The sequence below is a fragment of the Coturnix japonica genome, chromosome 2, assembly GCF_001577835.2.
Source record: "Coturnix japonica isolate 7356 chromosome 2, Coturnix japonica 2.1, whole genome shotgun sequence".
NCBI lineage: Eukaryota > Metazoa > Chordata > Aves > Galliformes > Phasianidae > Coturnix > Coturnix japonica.
In genome coordinates this window covers 111,446,683-111,472,526 of record NC_029517.1, presented here as the reverse complement: position 1 = coordinate 111,472,526, position 25,844 = coordinate 111,446,683, and the positions used below count along the sequence as shown (strand labels likewise).

Here is a 25,844-nt window from a genome sequence, read left to right as displayed (position 1 = left end):
CCATAAGTAACATTTTTGCTGAAGATTACAAAAAGTGCACCAGCTTCGGTTAAAGCTGTAATTAAATCTTACAGTCTGCAAGCCGTTCTCTATACTTCCCTGCAAAGATTATTTCTTAGTTTCTGCATACCTTCCTCAATACAACATTATACATTATTCCTGAGATTAGCAAAAAGTAAACATCCACTACCAGAGAAACAGTACTGCCTTACTTGAGAAGCTGTACCAACTTCAGAAAAATATCTTGATTAGCATGACAAGAAAGAAAAGCATTGGGAGCCAAGTAACTACATGTAACGCAGAAATAAAAAGACATACAAATAAAAAGTTCTTACAGATCTAATATCTTCTTGTGTATCTTATTTAAAAAATAAATAAATAAATAGATCACCCCAGCATCCTTAGGAAAATCAATATGTCCTAAAAAATTACATTTTGCTAACTGTCGTGAGCTAACTATGACAGACAGCCAAGTACCACACAACCACTCACTCACTTCCACCCACAGCATGACTGGGGAAGAGAAGATGAAAAGTAAAAGCAAGAAAACTTGTGAGCCGAGATAATATATATATATATATATATTTAGTAAGAAAAGAATTAGGAGATGACAAAAACAATGAAACAAAATAAGTGATGTAAAGGCAATCATTCACCACCTCCCATGGATAGAATGACAGTAATCCAGTTCCCATGCAGAAAGATGACTAACGACCCCAAAATTTCTCCTCTCCCTTTTTATTGCTGAGCATGACATTGTATGACAAAGAACATCTCTTTGGTTGGTTCAGGTCATCTGCCTGGATGTTTCCACTCCCAACCTCCTGAGCACTCCCAATCTGTTCATCAGCTGAGAAGAGGCTGAATGAGAAACAGATAAGGACTTCATGTTGTGAAGAAACTCTTCAGCAGCGTTTAAAGCATAACCGTGCTATCAGCATGGTTTTGCTCATAAATCTAAAACACAGCATCATACAACTGCCATGAAGAAAATGAACGCCATCCCAGCAGATCCAGAATACCAACGCGATTGATATAAACTAAAAAAATTACAAAAATGACAATAGAATCAAAGTAAATTAATTTCTGCCTTTTTAAGAACAACCCAAATGTCATCCAAGTCAAGCAAGCATAATCTCATAGAAGGTTTAAAGCATACAGATTTGGGAGGAAAAACAGGCTAAGGCTTAGTATTCTCAAGCCCTCTTGTCTGGCAATGCATCAATACCAGTCATAATCATGGAACTGCTTGAGTTGGAAAGGACCCTTAAGGGTCACCCAGTCCAACTCCCCTGCAATAAACAGGGACACCTACAGCTAGATGGTGTCCAGAACTCCATCAGGCCTGACCTTTAATGTCTCCAGGGATGGGGCACATCTTTGGTGAATTGTTCCCATGACTCACCACCCTTACTGCAAAAAACATTTTCCTTATATCCAGTCTACATCTCCCCCTCTTTCAGTTTGAAACCATTCTCCATTGTTCTGCCACAACACACCCTGCTATAGAATCTGTCTTCTCCATCTGCAGATCTTAGCAGAACAGTATCTTGGCACAAGATTTTGTCTCAAACTAGTGAAATCAGAAATCAGGTACAGTAGTCAATATGACCCCATTAAAAGTCAAGGACATTGTGTGAAGTAGTGTAATATCATTCACAGCTTTAATTTTCTGAATCCCTAATCAACACCAATCGGTGACAATTCTACTTAACCTTGCCAGTTTGTACCTGTAGAGCTGTAAATCTTTTTGTTCAAGACAAAATACTATATGCCACACACACTTCAAGTGGTTTTCTAACTGACAGCACATTATAAGCTTCCAATTCTAAGAACTGAAGCCAAAATACTAAGATATCTCTACAGTTTTAATCCCATTGATAGAAATGTGCAAAATTTAACACTAGCCTAGTGCCTATAAAATGGTGTTTCATCATTTTAAAGAGTTCATTTTTCTTAATCCTGTACAGTACTATTATAAATAAAAACTTAAGACTACTTACTACTTGCAATAGCTGTGTAATGTCAACAATTCCTGGCTTTCTTAGAAAGCAAAAACAGATATTGACGAATTGTAAACCTCATCTTCCTTTTAAACACACATGCACAAATTAAACAAAACAAACAAACAAACAAAAAAAAGCAACCCACAATTAAGCAGTAATCACTACTGTATTCCAAACAGCAGGTCAGTTTCTTTAAGGAATTATCACTAGGCCACATATATTTTCTTACTTCACATAATAACAAGCATGATTGTATAGGCGACAGGATATGTGGAAGGTCTGTAAAAGGCACTGAATCATGAACACAGCTATTCCAGGCTAATACATCACTACTTCCAGCTCACAGAAAACAGATTAACTACATCAAGATATGTCAAGAATTCATACCATTTAAACAAAATATAAAGCATGAGATTAAAAAAGAAATCACAACTACAGACAATCTGATCAGTTTTCTTTGAATGTCTGCTTTAGGTACAGCAACAACTTTGTAAAAATAGAAAAAAGCAAGCTTAACTTTCAACTATCATTTAAAAAAGTAATTTCAACTCGTCCACATGAAACAGACAATGGGATTACAGAAGGAAGACAGGATCAAAATAACTGACAAATCATCAGCGCTTTTAGTAAGCTGATCTCCAAAACAGATATGTAAAACATTTTGCTCAAGGATGTTGTGGATGCCCCATCCCTGGAGGCATTCAAGGCCAGGCTGGATGTGGCTCTGGGCAGCCAGGTCTGGTGGTTGACAACCTTGCATATAGCAGGGGGGGTTGAAACTACATGATCATTGTGGTCCTTTGCAACCCAGGGCATTTTATGATTCTATGATGATTCTATGATACACCAGCTGGTTACCTCACCAATTAGATCTAAAACAGCAGTTCTGGCAATATGATACAAAATTACAGTTCTGCTAGGTACAAGGGGAAAAATAATAAAAAAAAACCTGTGTGATCAACAAATGCCAAAGACTCATTTTATGTTTTTCCTAAAAACAAAAATGTCTCCACTAACCAATACAGTAGTTGAAAATGGTCTCAGTGCAAGTTCAGTGATGATTTCATCAACATCACTTTTTGAACAAATCAATTACTACAGCAATTACACTATCCAAATTCAAATTTAAAACAGATCTCTTAGCAATGGAAGAAAAAGAGAACAGTGCTTAAATAATACATATGCCCTTTGGCCGTCAACTGAAAAGCGAGAGGAATCAAATTCAAGTTCTCTAAGAAGAGCTCTGGTTCACAGAGGCCTCGTTTAATTACTGCCATTTAAAGTTTATCATTGTTTCCACCATCTTGCCACCATTCCCTTATTTTCCTCTCTTTTAGAGGAAGCTTAACAGTCTCTGTTCTCCCGTTTATTAACAGCTTGCATCTTTCTATTTAAAAGTATCCTTTTCCTCTGCTGTCACTGTAACCTCAACTCAATCCAGCTGAGGCAAGTGCTTTAAAAACACAGTCATGATCAGATACAAAGCTTTGCCTGAAGAACAAACATAAATACCTGCTTTTCAAGTTCTTTTAATGTACCATATGTTACCCCTAATTACAATAAGTTTTTTTTTGTTTTGTTTTGGTTTTTTTTGTATTTAAGAGATGTGTGAAATTCACTATTTTGCCAATATCTGTTCTGAAACAGCATAGCTTTTGAAAAAATGGAAAGCAAAATGCATCTACATTTTAACTCTAGGCACAGTGGATCCTAACAGCACTAAACAGCAGATTTATCCAATAGCAAAAGAAGCCTAACTGGAGTTATTCAAATTAATTACACGAAAGAAATCTCATTCTGCTTCCCATCAATCACTAATGTCACTTGGTAATCTGGGACAGAGAAGCAAGTTCCAGATATTTTAGTTCTTACTTCATCCAATATGAGCATTCAGAAGTAAGTATGTAAGTTAGTACACTTAAGACTGGATCTACAGAAGAAGAAATAATGGAGTGGAAATACAAGATTATAAATTCAACATCCTTTCAATATTTTTTGAAACTTAATAAAAAACGTGCAGAAAAAGTGATTCAGTTCCAGATTGATTTCAATTAGACAAAAAGCCTTAACATAAATGTACTTATAATTCTCCCATTCCTACCAGTGCTGTTGACAAGCTCAGCTCCGAGTGGTTTTGGTACAGTTGTATTTTTGGGTCTGGCTGCAACATGTGTAGGAGATGGTGAGTTATTTCCATTAACAGCTTCTATGCAGAATGCATTCTGTACTACAGAGTTTGAAGGTACTTGATTGTCATTCCCATTAGAAACATCACAAGCAGATCTTGGTAAAAATAAAAATAAAAAAACATCAGCTTACATTAGTACAAACACATTTAATAGATATGCACAGAACCCAAGTCTTACACTATCACATGCAAAAGAAATACACAAAGAAAATAAGTAAATTCACAGTGGTTTGTAAGATCACATTTGCAGCCTAGATAGAAGCCAAGTGCAAGACTAAAACAATTAAAGAACAAGGCATAAACTCTGAAGAACTTCAGACACTTAGATAAGATTCCTCATTTCCACTTCAGCTTTACTTTATGACATATTAGAGTTGAGTGGGAGCAACTGATGTGTACATCTTCCAAAAAACGCTTTAGGGACCATTCCAAAGCACCACCTGATAGTACAAGTCTTCCTCTCATTGCACAAGGAACAAAGAAAATAATCATGTGTACAAGGATAAATCTGTTCCTATCACTCAAATGCACAGCAACTGTATACTTACATCATCTTTTAAGTAAAAAACTTAAGTAATCTGCATTTACTGCAGTGTAACTGGCACGGCAAGGAACAGTGGCCTACTCAACTCACTAATGGTAGAGAAGTCAAATAGTCCACTCCTATTTTTCTGTATGCAGCCTATGAGCTAGTATAAAGATGGTGGCTTCAAGAATGAAGAATGAAATTGATCTTCAAGTCTTTTTCTTGCCATGTTAGGCTGAAGCTGGCAAACTCCTTGGCTCAGCATTCTGAATACTGCTTCCTAAACACAATACGAGTCTGTTCAACAACTTCCTGATCTCAACTTTAAAAAAGGAACTGGGTGAGGAGGAAGTCATTTAGGCTTTTTCCTTCCGTTCAGATAGTCTGTTGCAAAAAGTTGGTAGACATGAACAGAAACTGCCCGTAAGACAACAGAAAACAAATGGACAAAGTATACAAAACCACCCTGTGCCACTCACCACTCCCTTAATCTCATCTGCAGGACTTCATAAAAAATTCAGGCCACTTGAAATCTATTTTCTTTTACATTCAGAAGGTAATCATGCACTACTGGAAAGCATTTTTTAACAGGATAGGAAAAACAGAATTGTAAATTTAATTATTGATAAGCTGAAATATCAAACTGTTATACAAACTGTAAACCTTATGGTAAAGTAATTAAGAGTTTGATAGTTAAGATCTCTCACCTTTAGAAACAAAAGAATGTCAACAGATAAAATCTGCTGATATACTTCACATATAGTCAAAAGCACAAAAATAAATGCCAACCTTGACGCACTTCTGGCCGAAGCATCTCTGTTTTCATGCACAGCCTCTCCATTTTGCTGAACTTCTACTGAACAGTTAAAAAAAGAAAAAAATAAATAAATCAATAGAAATATTCTACTAAATCTCCCTGAAATATTAATCAAAATATTGACTGAATTGTTTCAACTTACTGGTTGCTGGTGAACTGAGATTTGTAAGAGATTCTTGTTCAACAACCAACCCGTCTAGCACGACTGTCAGTTCGCCTGTTTGCACCATGCCACTCTTGTTTTCCAGAGATAATTTCAACTGTTCTTTCACCTTTTCCACTAGAAATTAAGTTGGGGTGGGTTAGGAAAGAGAAGGAGAGAAGGAATAAAGGAAAGATTAAAATTCTAAGCAATATTAAAAACAACAACAACAACAAAAAACCACCACAAACAAAAAAAAAAAAAGATATATTTGCACAAAAAGTATATCTGTACAAAATGCTACACCCAGATGATTTGAATAACATAGAAATCATTAAGGAGCTACGAAATTCAGACCAGCTGTGGGTAAAAGCATAGCTTACTGTAAAAATAAATAGCTTATTTATACAGTATGATCCAGGTATACGAAAGGATCCATATAATTCCAGTACTGCACTGTAAATAACTTCCCAGGTTTATTACTTCCACTAAGGCCTTCTGAAATTGTGCACTACTTACATAACACAAGAAGGCTTAAAGTTAAACAACTTGTGAACTACACAGACAAATACTACATGTGATAAGTCATGGGGAACCTTACTCTACAACCTAAGCTTATGCTTATTTCTCTTATCACCTTTCAAAAGTAATCAGAAGACACAGTTGAAAAGCACATCGCTTTGAGGAAAGAATAAACATAAAGACTGCACAGTCTTTCATTTTTCTTTTTTAATTATTTTTTTTTTTAACTTTATTAAGTGCATTTTCATAGACCCCAACTGCCAGGATTAAACAGTAACAAACAGAAAACCTCAAGTAACCAAAAATTAAATGAGAAAATATTTTCACCCAAAAAACTCTTTTCATTTTGAGATTTAAAGAACAAAAAGACATTAATGAGGCAGTAGAAAATTCAGTATGATAAGAAATGCACAGATGTATAGACAGAGACACATAATCCAGAGTTTAAACATACTGTGGATGTTGCGTAACTCACTCTAAATCAACCATTACTAGTTCAGCATTTGAAACTGCATGTCAGGCAACTAAACAAAGTAAGCTCTGAGTTCACATTAATCAGGTTAAAATGGTTAAGGCCTTTTAGTATTTGTGGTCTCAGATTAAAGGATTATTTTTTCAAGATGTAACAGCCTATATCCCTCAATCTGATAGCATTTCAAGCCAAAGTTAAAGCATGCTGTGTAACTTGTACATCCATGCACTAAAACAGCACTTCCATGTTTTCTGTTCTTAACAAACATCAGAAATGAATAGGAAACATAAAAGCAGGGAATGCCAGCATCAGCTATTGCCACATATGGCCAAGATGTTACTGAGATCCTAAGAGTTATTTTGAAAAAAAAACTGAACTCTACAATGTTGGGCAGCAGATATTAGTAAACACCCACTGCACCTCTACAGATGGATTTCGCAGTACCATAAACTGCTGGAGTAAGCACAAGGCTGCCAAGTCTGCTATGGAATTACTGACCTAGAAGGAAAGGAGAGGGAGGAGAAACTAGCCTACCACAGATCTGTTAAACTAGCATATTCATAAGCTGTCATTTCTGCAACGGGTGATTTGTTTACTCTCTGTTATTTTAAAAGGTTACCTCCCAAAATCAGACCAGTGACTGTACTGCAACTGAGCCTCCAAAAGAGCTGGGAGGGGTGTGGGCAGCAATTCAAGGCTAGTGGTGTTTAGCAGGAGAAAGTAACAGCCCTAATTCTAAAGTTTCTGCATTTGGACTTCCCGTCATATTTTCAGTAAAGAGCCTTTCAAGTGCTGCATTTCAATCAACAACCGAGTGACCAGATTAATCTTTCATTGAATTACTCAGTAATTCAGTGGGCGTTGGACTGTTGACATGCCAAAATCAGAAGCACTGCTCATGCTTTAGTGCAATGTACAGCTAACACAGCCAACCATTTCCTAAAAGAATCTGCCGAATTGTTGGGCACACAATACCTGGATCTCCAGCAATAAAATATTAACCTTTTTTCAGGATTATTTTAATAGTATTACATTTCACTGTGAGATATCCTTTTAGATTTTGTTATGCATTTACAAAATAAGTAAACTTTCTTCTTAACTATGGAATCCTGCACAGAATCTTCATCATAATGCTGAAGAAATTCCACTGATTTTTGGATTCTGTTTCAATTTTCCCAAATAATCAGAAAAATGAAGCTTTTGTGAAACAGAACTTAAGCTATCTTTTCTTCCACCTCTCTACACTGAGCTTTTGAGTTTGTGTGTCAAACTTGTGCAAAATACTGGTTTAGCTGGAATTCTACTGCCACTCAGGAGTGGAATTTAAAGTGTGGATTCACCACCTTCTTGTATTCACAAAAAAAAGCTTAAAAAGCAAAATAAAGAAGACGTTTTAATTCTATTAAAGAAAACAATTGTTAGAAGTTATACAGAACACAACAATCACTAATGTACTAAAAAGAAGTTCTCAATTCTTTTATCAGTGGTTTCTGCTGCTCTCTGGACAGTTGAGTTATGAGGGAAAAATATGTATTCAAAGAAGAAAAGCATAAACAATGTAAAAAAAACTTTAGTTTTTTTTTTTTTTTAAACAGATCTTCTAGCAAATTCTGTATTAGTTTGCCACAAAACATTTTATTGAATCGCTACTGCTTTTACTTAGGAGTAACTCAGACTCTGGAATTTGCTTCAAAATTATTATAACTCATTGTTATGTTTCAGTTGTTCTCGATAGCACAGTTAGACATGTCCAGAAGAGACAAGTAAAGACACCAACTGAAAATCAGTTGTAATAACACATATAGTTAGTAGTTTGTTTGGCAGTTTTGACATAAAGATTAGTAATAACAATTCTACTTAAAATATCCTTCAGGACAACTTACATTTTCTATTGTGTATTTCCAAAGCTTGTCTCAAGTCTACAGTGGCTCTTCCTAATAAAGCATCTGCTTTTAAAGTGTGATGGCTCCACACTCTAAATTCCAGCGTAGTCTGTGGAGTCACATTCCTGCACATAAAATACATTTTTAATATATATATATATATATACACAGACTTAAAAGTATTCATTTTTCTTACTGGGAGTGTTTGAGCTTAATTCATTTTCTCATATCTATCGTATTTCTTGATACTAATTATGTGAAAAAGAAGTTTTCATAATGTAAAGGGAAATTTTTAATTAATGAAGCACTGTAAACACTGCAATATCTAAACTTGAGATCAAGCTTAAAGTGCATTACTACAGCTAGCAAAAAGAATTTGGGAACCATCAGAATAGCCTAAACAAAGCTCAACTCTCAGTTATACAACAACATGCCTTGTTTATGAAAGATATATTTTCCTTATTCCTCCCTATTCTAGAATTCTAACTAAAAGTTAGCACTACTTCACGTGAATAAAAAGATGATATGTAAAACTAATTTGCCTGTCACTAGGAAGAAAAATACCATATATCAGAAAAAGAGAATACAACCAATCAGCTCCTTGCAAACAGGAACCCACACTACAGCTGTCAGCTTGCCATGGAAGTGCTGATAAAACATTACTTATGAATCACAAATATATATAAAACCAGAATGCATATTCACAAAAATCAGAGGAAAAAAAAAATAAATCCAGTAGTGAAATTACAGTGACAACTGAAGGGAAGCCCCAATTACGGTAATATTGTTACAAACTTAGGCAATGATCTCCACCCTGCTCAAGAAGGAAAACGAGCCTACGGTAGGTCCTGGAGAATAAGTTTCACAGAACAGTTTCCATTACAACAAGAGTGCTTCTAGCTGTGAAAAAGAGCAGAATCCCTGTACAGCAAGAAGTCCAAGGTCACATACCTGCCAGCACTACAAACATGAAGGTATATCAAAATTGCTAAAAATAATGCTAAAAACTGTCCCCAGGCCCCATCAGCAGAGTTAACTCTATAGGCACTTTAACACATTAGACAGCATGAATCATTTCTGCAGAAATTCGTAAGGAGGTATATTTTTGTGTTTTGAATAGGCTGCCTTCTAATGGAAGTCTTACTAAAAGATCAGATTTTAAAAAAATACATAAAATACACACAGAATGCACTGCTGGTGCTCTTGTAGCTGCCCCTTCAGATCAGGGGAATTTGGTAAACTGGAGAGATCATTTATCCCCAGGAAGACTGGTCAATTGAATCAATAATGCCATTCCAACAGGAAAAGTAGACCAGAATACCTTACCTACAAGTAACACAGCCTTGGTAATATCGATGATGGAATGTCTGTTTGGCTGTGCTATGTACAAGTCACGTGTCACAATGCTTCTTACGCAATAATGCCTTCTAGCCAATTACACTGTGCAAGATTTGCCAGTTCTTCACAGGGTCATATTCAGGTATGTCTGCACTTATAGCACAGTAAACCAAATTAAGCTATTACCACATTAAGCAGCTTGACTATTAGGAAAAGTTACACGGCCACTTTACAGCAATTTGTTTTTGTAAGTGCATCCCCTCCTTAGGAAACTGAAAGGAAATGTGACCTTCCTCATAACCTACTTAACAAGTTGTGAACTCTTTCCTCTTAAAGTTAAGAATGACACAATTATAATTACTAACATTTTGTAGAGAGAAATTCTGAGATGTCCAAAGTGCAAATAATCATTAAGGGCACACTGTGGACAGCAAATGTATATGTAGAACACTCTCTTCCAAAAAAAAATGTATGTGCACACACACACACACACACACACACACTTATATATTCTCATAACATCATAAGCACTGTGAAAGAATTTTCATTAAACATCATCTTATGTCTGCATAAGCAAAAGCCAGAAAAAGTTATGTAGCCAGCCAAGTTCAGTAAATATCTGCCTACAACGGCAGACCAATAAATAGTATTAAATAATCAAAATAAAAGTAAAATAAATAAATAAATAAATTTACTTACACTGTCAGCTGTTCATCCCACTTTGGATTTGAAGAACTACTTGATTTTGCTGTTTTCTTGATTTCTCCATCTGCAGTTAATTCCGTGTAGAAAGTTGTTCCAAACCAATTCTTTTTCCGTTTCAGTTTGGCACTAGAAACTAATAAAATGCATTGCTTTATCTACAGCAGCACACTTACTGAAAACTAGAAAGGGTACCACCTGCACAGCGTATGGAATGCAGAGCTTCATCTCCTCACCTGTACCAACTGTGTGACTGACCTTTGGTTTAATACATCACTAAAAATAAGCAGTCAGCTCTCCAATTTCCCCTATTTAAAGGATTTTGCAGATGAGCTTCAGGCTTCAGCTAAACCTTCAACAATTAGAAACAGTGACTGACCAAAAAAGTTCAATTTTTATCTAGTCTCCAAATCACTGGTGAGGTCCTTCAGTGTGCACGAATATAAATCTATTCTCTTGTTTCCTCATCCAGCTGATGATGTTACTGTAACAACCAACAGCAGCCTAGCTGCCAACGTTTCAAACGGTACTTCAGGAACCTGCTTCAGAAGACAAGATGGTATTTACCTGCGGGCTATGCTTTCTCTCTTAAGCCTCCCATATGTCTACGTGATTGCTTTCCATTAGAGAATTAACCTTTCAGAAAACTGAGCCAAAAAATCAAACAGGTTTCTGTCCATTTCAGTCTTTGAAACAAACCTCCTGAAGTCAGAGAATTTCAGTGCCAGGAAAACACAGCAATACTTATATAATTAGCAGCATAGAATTGGACATTAGAATTTCTGCATATGCTGCCTTGGAGCTACAGGCTGCTTATTTAACATTTTGTTACAGTTGTTTATACACTAAGCTATCAGTTATAGTTGATCCTGACAATTCATCAAGCTATCCTTACACACAGTTGATTAGTTTTCCCCGCAAAGGATTCCTCATTTAGTTTAACAAAATATCCATTTTGGGGACTGCACAACAATGTATTTTTTCCTCAGATAACCCAGTCACCCTTCTACAATCCTGTATGATGCATCTTTGCTGGGATATAACTTTTTTAAAGACACAGAATCTTACTGATGTTTTTCCCAAGTTTTGCTCATGATAGACTTAAATATGTTCCCAATCATACGTTTTTTTCTTACTTCAGGGTTCCCAGATTCTTTCTGGATCCCTGGAAAAGTTCAAATTGCTTATCAGTGGTAAAACAACATACATACACATGCATGCATATTAATATGAAGACTTTTTTTTTTTTTTTTTTTTTTTGGTGGGCTAGAAGATTTTGCAGTCTCTTTCAGTTTTTCCACAGGTTTTCTACAACACTGCAAACATTTTTACTTGCGGTTTTATATTTGCAGTTTTTAACTGCCAATATTTTTTGTATAATTTCAGTAGTAGGTATTCCTGTCTATAGATTTTAAGCCATTAATTACTTCTTCTCAAGCACAATTCCTCTGTCACTACTGACATACTGCATCTCATGGCTTTTCTCATTTGAAGAGATCATTAAGCTGTCATCCACCCCATTTCAACATTTCCACCTAGCTTCAATTCATTTACATATGTTACAGCTATCCTTTTACTTGTAACCTTCCAGTTAATTAAATTGCGGCCTATACTGATCTATTTTTCACACTTGCTTCAACTTGCCTTTTTTAGAATGTTTCCCCCTAAAAACCACTGTGACACAAATTATCACTACTTGCCTGTTACTTGCATCTGTAACCTTCCATTATGGTTGTTACTTGTATCAGTTCTTGGTGAGGCTGTGGCCATGTCAGAAGTTAAGGCTTAAGCCTAAAAATTAAATAAAAAATAATAATAATGATAAAAACGCATATTAAAACATTAATTAGCAAGACAGCAAGCATTACTTTGGTACAACAACCCAGTTGTTTTAATAATAGTTAAAACAAAAACAATTACTTTGCAAACTTTGTCACACTGAGTATGCAGAGGCACTTCAGTAATGCTTACATTTACAAGTACAGAACAACTGCTAAAGCAAAGCAAAAACACAGCAGCAATATCAACGTTCCTATCTCTAAAAGGCATGCTTATAATCCAGATGAGCTAAGCACCAACAGCTTCAAAGAAACAACATCTGAAATGCAAACATGCTTGAAAAATCAAGCCGTCCTAGCAGCAACATGAGCAATTTAGACAGTTTGAAATCCATTCCTAGATCTGCCATCAGCTTTACAACCACTGTTGCCTACCTTCCTCAGCTATCAAAGCACCAAGCACTTAGCAAGGACCATCCTATGGTACCATTCATCAACTAGCGCACTGTGGTTCTGATGTGAGCTGGGGCACCATTTGAAGGACATACAGGCAGCACTGATCCCTTCCTTTCAAATCATTACACATGAAACAAAACTAGAAATATTATCTAACAGATAATTCTATTTCTGCCATAAAAACACGCATGCTTAAAATACACTGCCTGGGTGAATGCCCTGTATTTACCTCTGAGAACATCAATTGCTAACAACAGCAGTATGGAACAATGCCATGCAAACCTATCTGATTGTATGTGTGTCAGTGAAAAAAAATGTTAAACACGCACCCCTGGTATGCACATTTTTATACAATTATATGAATTACTGTACTAATAATATATTTTGCATGCTATAAAACACACAAAAACAGAAATCAGAAAGGACAAGATAAAGAAGAAATAAAGAGTGTTATTATTATGTATTTATTTATTAGTGGTACAATAAAAAACTTCCACTGAAAATAAAACTATTTCTCAGGGAGAGCACAGTGATACAATATGCTTACATGGGGGTTGTGTTTTTTGTTTTGTTTGTTTGTTTTGTTTTTATCTTGGTTTATCATTTCATCATACAGTCACTTGAAGGTCTGGTTATAAATTCCGTTTAACTTTAATACCTGGCTTTAATGTTTCTCATAGCTGGAAAGAGAAATCACAAAGATAACTACATCCAAATGGAAGAACATCATTGGCTGCACTCATTAAGTCATGATAATAATTTTTCACTCCCTCTCACTGATCATGAAATGTTTTTTTGTGGTATGTGGCTCGTCAATTTATATCATTTCAAAACAACTACTTTCCAAATAGACTGCAGCACAAGTTTCTTTCATAAAGCAGCTACTTCCTCACTATTAAAGAATTACCTTTACCTGGAAGGGTCACACAATCTTTGTTGTTGTTTTTTTCTATGCATCTGCTAAGTAGGCAACCAAATCTCCTAACAGAAAATGTGAACAATTATGTAATACATCACTGTTCAACAACTCTTGCCATGAGTTAATCAGCAAACCTCTGCATCGTACAAAGATTTTCATGGTCACTCCCCATGTCACTGCAAATTCTGAACAGACTCTGCTTTTAAAGGGTCTCCTTTCATATTATTAACCATGTCAATAACATTCTCCAGCACTTCATGTACACTCCATTTCTGCAACCTTACCTAGTTGAAAGAAAAATACATGTGTTTTCCTGGTAGTATGTAACTTTTGTCTTTTGCTATTATCTAAAGTCTCAGAAGAGGCATCTAAAGATTTATCATTAAATTTAGTAAAAGATTCTAGAGTACTGGATTGTATATCACAATACTTTACATAACACAGAGAAAAGTGTAGCTGTTAACCTTCACATTTCAGATTCACAGTTTTTAAATGCCTGGCTAGTCATGATGATGCTCCATATTATTACCTAAATCTTCCTACGTTAGCTAATATCTTAAGATACAATATACATTTCAGATGAGGTTAATTATTGATGATTATGAAGGTACATCCATATTTCAAATAGCCTTCTTGATAAAGTTGATATTTTTGGCTGACTTCTTATCAGATCTGATCAGGCTGCCATTATTTTTACTTCATAACATAGTCAACAAAAAGCTCGTACTAGGAGTAGGAGAAAAGTCCGCTTTGCCATGTTCTTGTTGTTTACTTGTACTCACATTATTAGTATTATCTTAAATCCATGGTGTCTTTGGATCCATCTATTCAATCCTCCTTTTCAACTAACTGAGCACACATAAACTGCAATACGTAGAAAGTGAATGAAGAAGTACAAGTGCCACTGTGAACCCCGTAGTGTTTCAGAACACTCCCTTATCTCTGGATACCCAACAATGCTAAAGGAGGCAGGACCATATGAGGTTCCCAGTATCAATACATACTTTAAATATTATTGATACTTAATTTCTTTCTTCTTCACTCACACAACCTCCCCCTCTCTCACTCCCCATCTAGAATCACAGAATGTTTGAGGATAGCAAGGACCTCTGGAGCCATCTGGTCTAACTCCTGACCAAATAGGGCTGCCCAGAGAAGGGTGCCCAGGCACCTACATCTCAGGCTCACATGCAGGCAGCTTTTGGACATCTCCAAGGAAGAGACGCCACAGATTCTGGACAACACTCATATAGCACAGCAGTTAGTCCTCCAGTTAATGTCTGCAGCCTCCTGTCCTAGCAATGGGCACCACTGAAAAGAGCCTGGTTCTATCCTCACTGTGCTCTTCCTCCACAGAGAGATATACATTGATGAGATCATTTAGTCTCCTCTTCTCTAGGTTGAACAGTTTTAGATCTCTCAGCCCTTCCTCATAAGAGAAGTGTTCCAGTCACTTACACATCTTCATGACATTGCATTATATTGTCTCAAACATGTCCTTATTTCCTGTACTGGCAGCTCAGAACTGGACATTTTTCTTAATTATTCCGAGACTTCATCTTTTTTTCTAGCAAGGTCACATCTTCTATGCTCCAGCCTTCCTATGGGCCTGGGATTTCTGGCCCATGATTTCAGATAGAATATACATACAAGCTGTAGAATTTTCTTTCCACATTTCAATGGATCATCTTGAAAACGTCTCTTTAGGGACCACTGATACTGAAGTCATTTACAGAACAACACATGCAATCAATTCTGTGGCAGCCAAATTCAAACTCTTCTCAAGAAATCAATGCCAAGGAACCAAGAAACTCTTCTTAAGAAACCAATTCTAGTTCTAATCATAAACGTAAGCATTAGTTTAGGTATTCTTTCATAACTGACCAAAATAGCATCACTTTTACAGGTTTTATTCCTTGTTGCTACGGTTATTTGATGAACTAGTTGTTGTTCTACGCTTTTTATAAATGTGGGGGTTTTTATTTGCTTTTTAACTCTAGACCCAGGGTGCACAAATCAAGGTAAATAAATGATAACATCAACAAAAAAAAAATGTGTCAAAGTCCTCATACAGACAGGGTACACTGCTCATTGTCTAACCTACTCAGGTTTCAAGTGCTGATTTATCTGCAAGGCATACAGCCTGCTCTAACCTGAATTACTGGCTCTGCCTGCTCCTAAGCTACAAACTGAATGTGGCATACATGCATTTACCCATACCCTGGTATCACTGAAGTGAGGATTCTCTACACAGTTTTCTATCTTTTCCCATGAGGGAAACGTGATCATAATGGCTGGGAAGAAATGACTAGAATGCAAGAAAGCTACCAGCAGAGCAAAGAGATAAAACAAAGTAAAGCTTGCTTTGGTTGTGGGGCTGTATGTTTCTGTGACACGTACACAACTATATTTCTATCATCGGTGTCCAGGTGTTGTATGTCCTTTTACAATAAAAGCCTATCTTAAATTCTTGAGAATATAGGTACACCTCGATACATTTGCACAGCAGAGGTAAAATTCCAAGTTTTTAGTGCATCACAAATACCTCATTAGCATGCATGTCACACAGTATTTAGATAAAGAAATTTAAAAATACATGTTTGCAAGTGCATAAACTGCTTTTATTATAAACAATAAATGAAAAATCCCTTATGTAATATTCTGTATTCCAAATAGCTTTGCTGATCAGAGAAAATGTGAATTGACTCTATTCAGTCGAAGCTTCTGGTCACTTCATATTTTAAAGCTGCAGACTTCCTCAGCCTTGCTTAGTTAATGAGGAATTAAGAACTGATCAAAATTAATAGGCTGGAAAAAGAATTTAGTTTTCTAAATCAGATTAAGAAAATTTTACAAATTGTTTTTCTAGTAACTTCTTTTTCCAGGGATTAAAAACAAAACAAAACAAAACAAGACAATGCTTTAGACAGCTATCTATTACTCTGATCTGTAACTACCTAAGTTCACCTTTAAATGAATCAGCCCTTATGCAGGTGGTTCTCATGGATGAAGAAAGAGCCTGCTCACATCACATCTGTAATTTTCATTCAGGATCCAAAGCAACAAATAAAAGAAGACACTCTGCTGTCTGATGCGCACAGAGTAAAAATATTTGGACAGGTCTTTCTCTGAGGTAAACAAGGCCTTCAGGAAGAAAAGCTGACCAAGTTATATCATACAAGATGGAGACTCTTATCTAGAGATTTGAAATAGAGACATCCATTACCCTCTAAAGGCTGTTCGGGATATAGGACAAATGCTGCTGCGCAATCAAAGAAGAGAAGTACCAACAAAAGCATATTCCCCCAGGAAGTGTCCTTTAATGGGAAAATTACTATTCTGAAGTAGTCATAGAAATATATATACGTTTAAAAAAAAAAAAAAAAAGCAATCTGTCATGTAAGTGTTTCAAGTAGTGATAAAAATAGTAGTAGTGATATTATGTAAGATACCGGTGATAGACTGCCTTCTACAAGGGCAGGCATTACTGGGAGAATAAAGACAGAGCAGTCTAACAATAATTAAGACTCCAAGTAAAAGATGAAGAAAGCAAAAATAAAGGTTACTGAATTAAAAGAATACTGTTTGGAAAAAAAACACTCATTGATGCAGCAAAGAAAATAAGCATAAACACACACTCTATGAAATTAAGCGGGGACAGCAAAGAAGTCACATAGCAGAGGGACTGACAAATCTGGAGGAGGATGTGATTACACCATCACTTTTCTAACTCATCAGAAGTGAAAGTTTTCATGAACTTAGAAATTTCAAATTAGAAATAATCTAAATTTAAACTAGACAAGCTGCCCAGTCTTGATGAAGGAAGGGAGGAGATGGAGATTGTAGGAGGTCACCGAAGTGATAATACTGATCAAGAGGCTAAAGAAATCCACACTATCAGAAATGACAAAAGGAAAACAGCAGAATTTTCTTGATCTTATTTGCAAGAAAACCTACATGGGAAAGAAAAATAGCTGCTGAAGATGAATAGAAAAATGCTTTAAAAAATATTTAGGAAAGTGCAAGACTTTACTAGTGGACAAGGAGTCCTATGGGCAGCATTTACTGCTAAACTCAGCCCCAAAATCTTTAGTTGTTGTTGTTGTTACTCAAAACAAATGCCCAGTTTGGATACTGAACCTACTGATTAAAGCTTAAAATCTTCAATGTTATCTCTAGATATTAAATAGCTCTTTGAAAAGTCATGGGAAAGTACCAGTGCTGACATTAGTTACTTTCACTTGTTATAAAGTGTAAACAAGACCATGTTAGATTTGATTATAAAATGGTACACATTAGAAACCTTAAAAAGTTTTCGATCAGAATGATTAATAAGCTACCCAACTGCAGGATTACCAACAGCTATCAGAATACAATCACGATCCATGTAATACTGTGAGCTATCATTTGCGTGAGCTAATCATTTGCATGAGCTAACATTTCCTTTGCATTCTCCTGTCTCTATGTATACAAACTCTTGCTTTCAGGATTGGACAGTGTTGCTGGCACAACCTCCTTACTCCTGTAGAAACATGGATGATTTTTTATTTTCCCCAACCCATGGAACTGTCTCTTTTGTAATAAAGGCTACCACATCCTCCACCTGCCACACTGTACTGCAGGCTCTACCATGGGCAAGAACATCTCTCCTTCCCTCACCTCACACTCCTGAAGATCAAAGCAGCACACACGGATCACTTAACAGAGATTCGGATCCCTACAGCCTCCTGAAATCACCACTCATCCAAAACCTTTATCTCCACAATATCACAAGTGCCTGTACTGTAACAGCACACAATAAGAACCTCTGCTTTCAGTTTCAGGTGGCAGCAAAACCAGGAGTAGATTCTGGGAAAGGGAGTGGAGGGAGCTTCGCCCTCTGGTAAATTTCTATGATCCACCGTGTACCTGACGCACCAAGGGCATCTCTGCGTAATAAATGCAGACATATTAAAGTGTTTCTACAAACACAGCAAATATCTTAAAAGAACTATGATTTACTGAATCCTAAACATGCCATTTCCAAGCTGTACTCAGCGCACATAAATCTTTCAGCTTGGCTGACTAATCAAAGATTGCACAGTGAATTATCTTAGACTTATCATTACCTCTGATCTCTCAGTCCTCATGCCCAATGAAGCCCACAAGACACTTACTGAAACAACCTCGTGACAAAGTTCTGCCTATATGGAGCCTGCTCCTCCCCGTATCTGCAATCACACATTCAACAGTTAGTTTTATGGCACATTCTAGATTTCCCTTCCCTTTACTTGCCTGCTCATGTTTCACAACCTAAAAATCACTCGTCGTTTTTCCTCCACCATACATACCGCTTTTCCCCATAAACACCATGACTCCTACTCCACAGATACCGTTTTCACTCTCAAGTATCTCTCTAGTGCATGCTTAACTAAATTCAAAACTGTTCTTTAATATTCAACTCCCAAGTTTGACATTTTTGTTTCAGATCTGGAGAATAGTCTGCATAACACACAAAAACACGTTAGCCTTTATTAAACAGAGCAGAACAGCCAATAAAAGATTATTCCTACATCTCTTGTCCTGCCTACAGCCAACACCAAAATAGTCTAAGTACTGGCACTCCCTAAATGCATAGCTTTGGTCATCAACTAAAATTATGACATTACTTGCACCTATGGAAACACAGTTTTAAAGTCCAAGTTTTACTTCCCTGAGCTCCAGAAGCATGCTTGCTACTCTAAGACGTAATGGAAAGACCATGCTTATCAGCAAGGGATTTCTCCCATAAATACTAACAGGCCATCTGAGGACTATTAATTGCCTGCTTGATGCTTGTGACAAAATTCATTTGCTGCTCTTCGCGTTTTAAAATTTAAACAATCCTTTTCCATTTAAGAAGCCCTCTGAACTGTCAAGATCTACAACAAGCTAATTAAAAGGTCATCAATTCCATTCCCCTTTCTGACCAAATATATAGGACAACTAAGAAGGACAGACTAGGGATACAGATGACAGGATAAGGTATTAACTTTTATTAAATAATAATATATTCATATTTGTGAGGGGGGAAAATTTACCGCCAGTGAACAGAAACTTCAGCTAGAAACTACATCCAAGGATATCTTTAGTCAAAGTACTTCAAATAAGTCCTGATCCCTTTCAATAGAGTGCCTGATTTTAAGATATGCACTCTATTGTTTTATAATCCTCCTTTTCACATATAACTAATTAACTTTATTAACTTTAATTAACTCCTACTTGGCATACAGAAGGAAAGCAAGGTCCAAACTACACAAACAGCTCTAACCTTTGCTTTCTAATCCACCTTCTTCACTTTGAAAGGCTTACATTCTGCCAATTTAATTTAATAGATCTGTTTGTACAACCCCAAAATGTTGCACATTCTTCACAGAATACGTTAAATTCCTTGTCTTTTGATATTCTGCTTTTGCCCCAATACAAACTGCCAATTCCCAATCACACTACTTATTCATCTGCTTAAGTTCAATCACGTACTATTTTTACTGTGCATTATTTTTTCATTCACCTTCACTACCTTCAATTCCAGCCCTGTGAGTAATTCTGTCTTCTAGTTTCCCACCTAAACTATTTAGTAGGGTGGGAGGAGAAGGAATATTTTAATAATCTATCACAGAAGCACATGAGAAAATTGTATGTTAAAAAATAAACAATATTTACGATTGGAATCTTAATGTGGTTCTAAACACAACATGCACATTCTCCATGTTTTTCTGACTATGGCAGTCCTGACTTCTGTGACAATACGCACTAGAATGATTGTCCAATTTATGAGTCCATGTGAAGATTATTTCAGCTACAGATCTATGATCCAACTAAAGGTAAAATAAATAAATAAATAAAGCACAAGACATACTGAAGCACTGAACAGAGAATGTTAACAATTAACTTGGAAACTCATAAGATGCAGTGAGCAGCATTAAACGGTACTATGGTTAGGCTGCGGTTGGACTTGATGATCTTCAAGGTATTTTCCAGCCTGGGTAATTCGATGATTCTGTGATTCTTTCCTATTAAGTATCACTTGCAGAAGTATTATAAGTACCAGTTGTAACTTGTCAATGTTCAAACAGTAGGTAACAAAGTCAGATTTTCAGTGATCATTTAAAATAACACTAAGAGTTCTGACTTGAATTCTCAGCACACAGGGAAAGCACACCATCACAGCACTACTAGAACAAGATTGTAATATGGCACTCATCCCTTGCTAAGCAACAAGTTCTGTTCTGTGGCACCTGAACTAATTTTAAACTTCAGCCAATCAAACACTGACCTACACTTTAAAAAAAAATGTTATCAGTTATTAAAGTGACAAACTAACGACTTTCAAGAGTTTACCACAATGCTTAGAAACTTAAAAAGATACGACTCTTGCAGATGCCTTTACTACATACTTTTACTTTTTAATGGCTTCTCTGATTCCTTGGGTATTGCTGAGTTTTGAGCGTATGTCCAGAGAAATTAAAAACAAGAACCCAAAGCCATTACTACTTAGGAAGTAAATACGATAAATGCAGCAGTATTCCTTCAGACTTGCAGATTGCCCCTGCCCACAGCAGCGGGCTTGAAATTAGACAGCCTTTAAGGTCTCTTCCAACCCAAACCATTCTATCATTCTATGTTGGAACAATGCATTAACTGCAACGCATTGCCAGACTCATATTCAGGTCTGAGACAGAATACAGTACAGAGCTTTACAAAACCTGCTTTTGAGAGTGTTATGCAAGAGGTCTAAACAAATCACAGACTGTGATTCCACTGCACATGTCTGCCTGTTCTGTTTTGTCTTAGACTAGCAGCTCTCTGGCAGAAACCTTTTTTAGCCTAGTTTCCCAAGCAAACATCACATGTATGACTCATAATGTCCAATCACGTCTTCCCACACTTCCTTTCACCTCCGTCCCTCTAAACGCATCTGTTCACCACCAGATCCAGTTAAATTAAACTGCAAAGCAATGTCCTCTGATACACCTGGTTTCCAGGAGCTTCATGAAAATCAATAGCAAGGCAGAGGAGAAAGAAAATTTCCTGTTGCTGAGGAATGCAGCATGAATTCAAGTTATCTGCACTGCCTGACTTAAAGGCCATCACAGACATGGGACTGACTTGATCTAAGCTGGATCTTTTACAAGTAAAAAGGTCTAGAACAGCAGAGGGAGAAAACAGCTGTGAGGACATAACAAAAAAATTGTATGGAACCTAGTTTAAAAGACTGTACACAGAACAAATTATTTGATCAGATATTTAGGGCACACTGTGCTTGTGAATCACAATCACGAAGATGCTTCTTATTCTTCCACAAAATGCCATGACAAAAATATCACAGTGCCTCCTCTGTGTATGACAGTTAGGCCCACATGCACAGAGGTGAGACAACTAGAGTAAACAATTTCCAGGCTTTCTGAATAGAAGTTACAACAAACACATCAAGAAATCAAAGATGAGTATTTTTATCCCCATTTAAATGTTCAAGTGAATGGCCTCCACAACCACCAGAGCACCACATACATAACAGACTGAATATTAGCAGGGGGCTGGAACTAACTGATCTTAAAGGTGCCTTCCAACCCAAACCATTCTATGCTTCTATGATATGATTCTCCAGGTTGCCCTCCACTACAGAGAATACTTTTGGTATTAATAAGTTACTGTATATCAGACTGGCATCAACAGGAAATTAAAGTAATATACTAGAATATAGCCCTAAAATATTATTTTTAAAGCCTACATAGCAAAATGAAAACTTAACCACAGTTACACATAGGCACTCCAATATATAATCTAGCTGTGTGTGTTACAGCAATACTGAACATGGAGAAGTACAGGCTTCAGAGTAGGCAGGCAGCCTGAGCACATACCAAGAGTGCCAGGATAGCTTACAAAATCCACTCACAACAATTCATGCCTATCACCACGACCTTATTAGTCACAATAACCGTGACTAGCGTAAACACGTCCATTGCAGTCACAGTAAAACTTATAAAAAATTGCAAAGGAACATAAAATAACACTGATCAAGAGCTTTATGTTGCTTCTGTTGTGCCCTCATCACTTCTTTTCCCTTGTGTTTTTGAGGTTATAAAGAAACCATGATTAAGAGATATCTACTACAAGAAATGCATTAATATTGTCTCACAAAATACATATATCCCAGTTTCCCCTTTGTTTTGCTAAGTCAGTGAAAGACAACCAGTCAATACTCAGAGAAGAGGAGAAGAGAAACAGCCTCAGGGTTAAAGGCCAAAACGGTAGACAGAATCTCTGCATATCTTTTGCCAGTAAGAGGTTTGATGTGATGCATCTCTCCTCAGTAACTATCTCAAAAAATAGCTCCAAAAGGTGTAAGTAGAATTCACTCTATGTTCCCACTCTTTTCTCCAGTTTGCTTTTTATAACATGCTATGCAAACATATCCATCTCAGCAACGTCAACCAATAAAACACGTCCCAGTTCCCAGCACACATCCTGCCAGTCTTACCTATTACAGCCTCACATTACTAAGCTAAGCTAAGTTTTTCAGAAGCTTCAGAAGCAGTCTTTAAAGTGCTGAAGGGATTCAACACAACCCTTAGTAAGGTGTTCAGGTGATAAATATTCTCAGTTCTTAAAGCAGAGCTACTTGCTTCTGCTAATTATTTTCCAGGGTGATTCTGAGATAACCTGATTCCAAAATTTAACTGCTTTAAGAACGCTTGTCACCATACTAACACTACAAGTTTGAGGACATGAAACTGACTCATACACAAAGGCCTACCAGAAGATTCCAAAGCTCGAGTTCTTAAGGGTAAGTACTGAACCACATCAATACATTCCACACCAAATTTAACTCAAAGCTACAAAAGAATCAGGGAACTATGTGAAAACAACTTCAATTTTGTAGTAAAATAGAGCTTCAAATTTTCACTTACACTTCAACAGCACAAACAGAGATCACGAGAATGCAAAAACACTCTCATAACCAGAAGTACCCTTCCTAATGCAAAGCAGAAAACTATGTTATAAAACCTGCATACATTACTGGCTAATGCTGAAGGACACCACTGCATTGAAAACTTCCATCTAGTGACTACAAACACTGCATGGCTGTCATGGTTTGATGATTTTTGGTTACTGGTATTCCTCACCATAACATCATGTAGTGCACTGGGAGTTAAACTGTTAATGCTCCAGTTCCGGGTACCTGCCCAGAGGAGAAGAGGAAGTACATCCTCCAGGGGACTCTGCGGTCAGAAAGGAGATATAACTCCTGGCAAGGACACCTGATTGGGGCTTTTCATCTCGGCACTCCTCTCCTTCACCTCTCCTCACCACTGCCCATCCCGACTGCGTTCATCGCTTCAGTATCAGTGTAAGGCCTTCAGCTTATGGACACTCTCTCTCTCATTATATTTATTAGCTTCAGTTCTAATTATATTGTATTATAGTGTGTTATCTTGCATTCTGATACCATATTTAGTAAATTAGTTTGTTTCTCCTCAGATTGTTGCCGCTGTTTTTAATTATTCTGGGGTCCTGTTTCCCTTTTCTGGAGGCGTGGATCTTACAAAATCCTTCCGCCCCACTAGTCATGGAACTGGGCAGGACCAGCCCGTAAACCGCTGACATTCATGGTGGAGGATGCGGGCATTTAGAGCAAAAAGCTGCTTTTTAGCTTTTTAGAACGAATCTCTTTCTCTCTGCTCTCAGAGAGCTTCATTAGCTTTGTTGGGAAAGTTTATCTCTTTTGCAGGTGCTCACTGAAAACTTGACCTTGAAAGTCCAGGCAGACTGCCAATATTCTGCTAATATTTGTAAACTTTGATATCTGACTTCTGTAAAGAGAAAAAAAAAAAAATGTTTTCTGTTCCAAGACTGCTTCTCAAGGGCCTGCGGACCATTGGTTTCTCTTTCTTAATGCTTCAAACGTACTGGGCCTTAATTAAATTTGCCATTTTTCTCTATGGTGCTATAGCTATATATAATCAATTGAAAACACTGATGGAAATACCTACCTGGTATCTGCATACAATGTGGCATGCAACTCAGAGGGAGCTGCTAATTTTACAGAACCTGTGAATTCTAAGCAGGCTCCCAGTCTCTCCTTTGAATCCTTCATGCATTTTTTGAATGCTCATCTGATCACGTTGTCAATTTCCCTGAATGCACTACTCATCATTTCACTCAGTATTTGTATTTATAATATTTTGAAGAAGCCTTCCCCAGAGCCAGAGAATACTGAGTGGCAGGGAGTGTGGAGGGACTTGGGAGAGACTTTAGAGAGATGGACATCCTCGGTGTCATGGAACTTTACTCCTGAACACCTGAAAGACCCTGAGAGCTTAAACAATTATTTAAGACAGGAATGTTGTGGCTCAGGCAGATCTGAGGAGGCACAAATGATTTGGGGCCTGGCTAATGCTTATCGGGCCTTATTCAATACTATCCCAGAGAGAGTTTCTGAAACTGAGAGTCTCCAGGATGAAAGAGAGTGTCTCAGAGCTGATAGGGAGAATCTCCAGTTCCAGAGAAAGAGTCTTCTTGCTGAGAAACAGAATCTACAGGCTGAAAGAGAGAGTCTCAGAGCTGAAAGGGAGAGTCTCCAGAAGACAATACAAAATGAGCGAGACAGTCTCCAAGCTGAAAAGGAGAGTTTCCAGGAGAGAGTCCGAGCCGAGAGGGACAATCTCCAGGTCCAGAAGGAGAGTCTGCTAGTCAAGAAACAGAGTCTACAAATCCAAAGAAAGAGTCTCCAAACCAAGGCAGAGAAACTCCAGGCTGAGCAAGAGAGTTTCCTAGTCGAGAGAGATGCCCTCCAATCTGAGTGGGAGTCCCTCTGATCTGAGCGAGATGCCCACCAGTCTGAGCAAGACACCCTCCGGTCAGAGAGGGACTCCCTGCAGTCCAAAATTGACAGCCTTCAAACTGAGCGAGACACCTTCCAAAATGAACTAAACAGAATTCAGACTTGTCACACCATGCTCGAATCTAAATTAAATATCCTCACAGTTGAACGAAATGGACTTTGAGCCAAACTGGAGAGGGTGAGCATCAGAAATGACCAACCTGATCAACCACAGAAGGAACCAGAATCGATG

The 25,844-nt window shown here is 37.1% G+C and overlaps 1 protein-coding gene and 1 long non-coding RNA gene across 7 annotated transcripts in view; one reads left to right on the top strand and one right to left on the bottom strand.

The window, feature by feature from the left end:
• WWP1 (WW domain containing E3 ubiquitin protein ligase 1) overlaps positions 1-25,844 on the bottom strand; it is a 59,003-nt gene that overhangs the window by 22,435 nt on the left and 10,724 nt on the right. For 2 of the 6 annotated variants that reach the window (XM_015855811.2, XM_015855812.2), the window contains exons 2-7: positions 12,297-12,387; positions 10,594-10,732; positions 8,557-8,681; positions 5,680-5,817; positions 5,510-5,576; positions 4,108-4,289 (exon numbers count right to left, since the gene is read on the bottom strand). In XM_015855811.2, coding sequence (XP_015711297.1) covers positions 4,108-4,289; positions 5,510-5,576; positions 5,680-5,817; positions 8,557-8,681; positions 10,594-10,732; positions 12,297-12,366 — 721 coding nt within the window. In that variant the 5' untranslated portion in view covers positions 12,367-12,387. Of the gene's footprint in view, positions 1-4,107; positions 4,290-5,509; positions 5,577-5,679; positions 5,818-8,556; positions 8,682-9,882; positions 9,972-10,593; positions 10,733-12,296; positions 12,390-24,606; positions 24,613-25,844 lie in introns of those variants that run through there. The other 4 variants (XM_032442790.1, XM_015855814.2, XM_015855815.2 and 1 more) reach the window with 4 other exon arrangements.
• LOC116652981 lies at positions 9,973-11,764 on the top strand. Its single transcript, XR_004306268.1, has 2 exons — positions 9,973-10,036; positions 10,761-11,764. It is a non-coding gene; the product is annotated as an uncharacterized LOC116652981 (long non-coding RNA).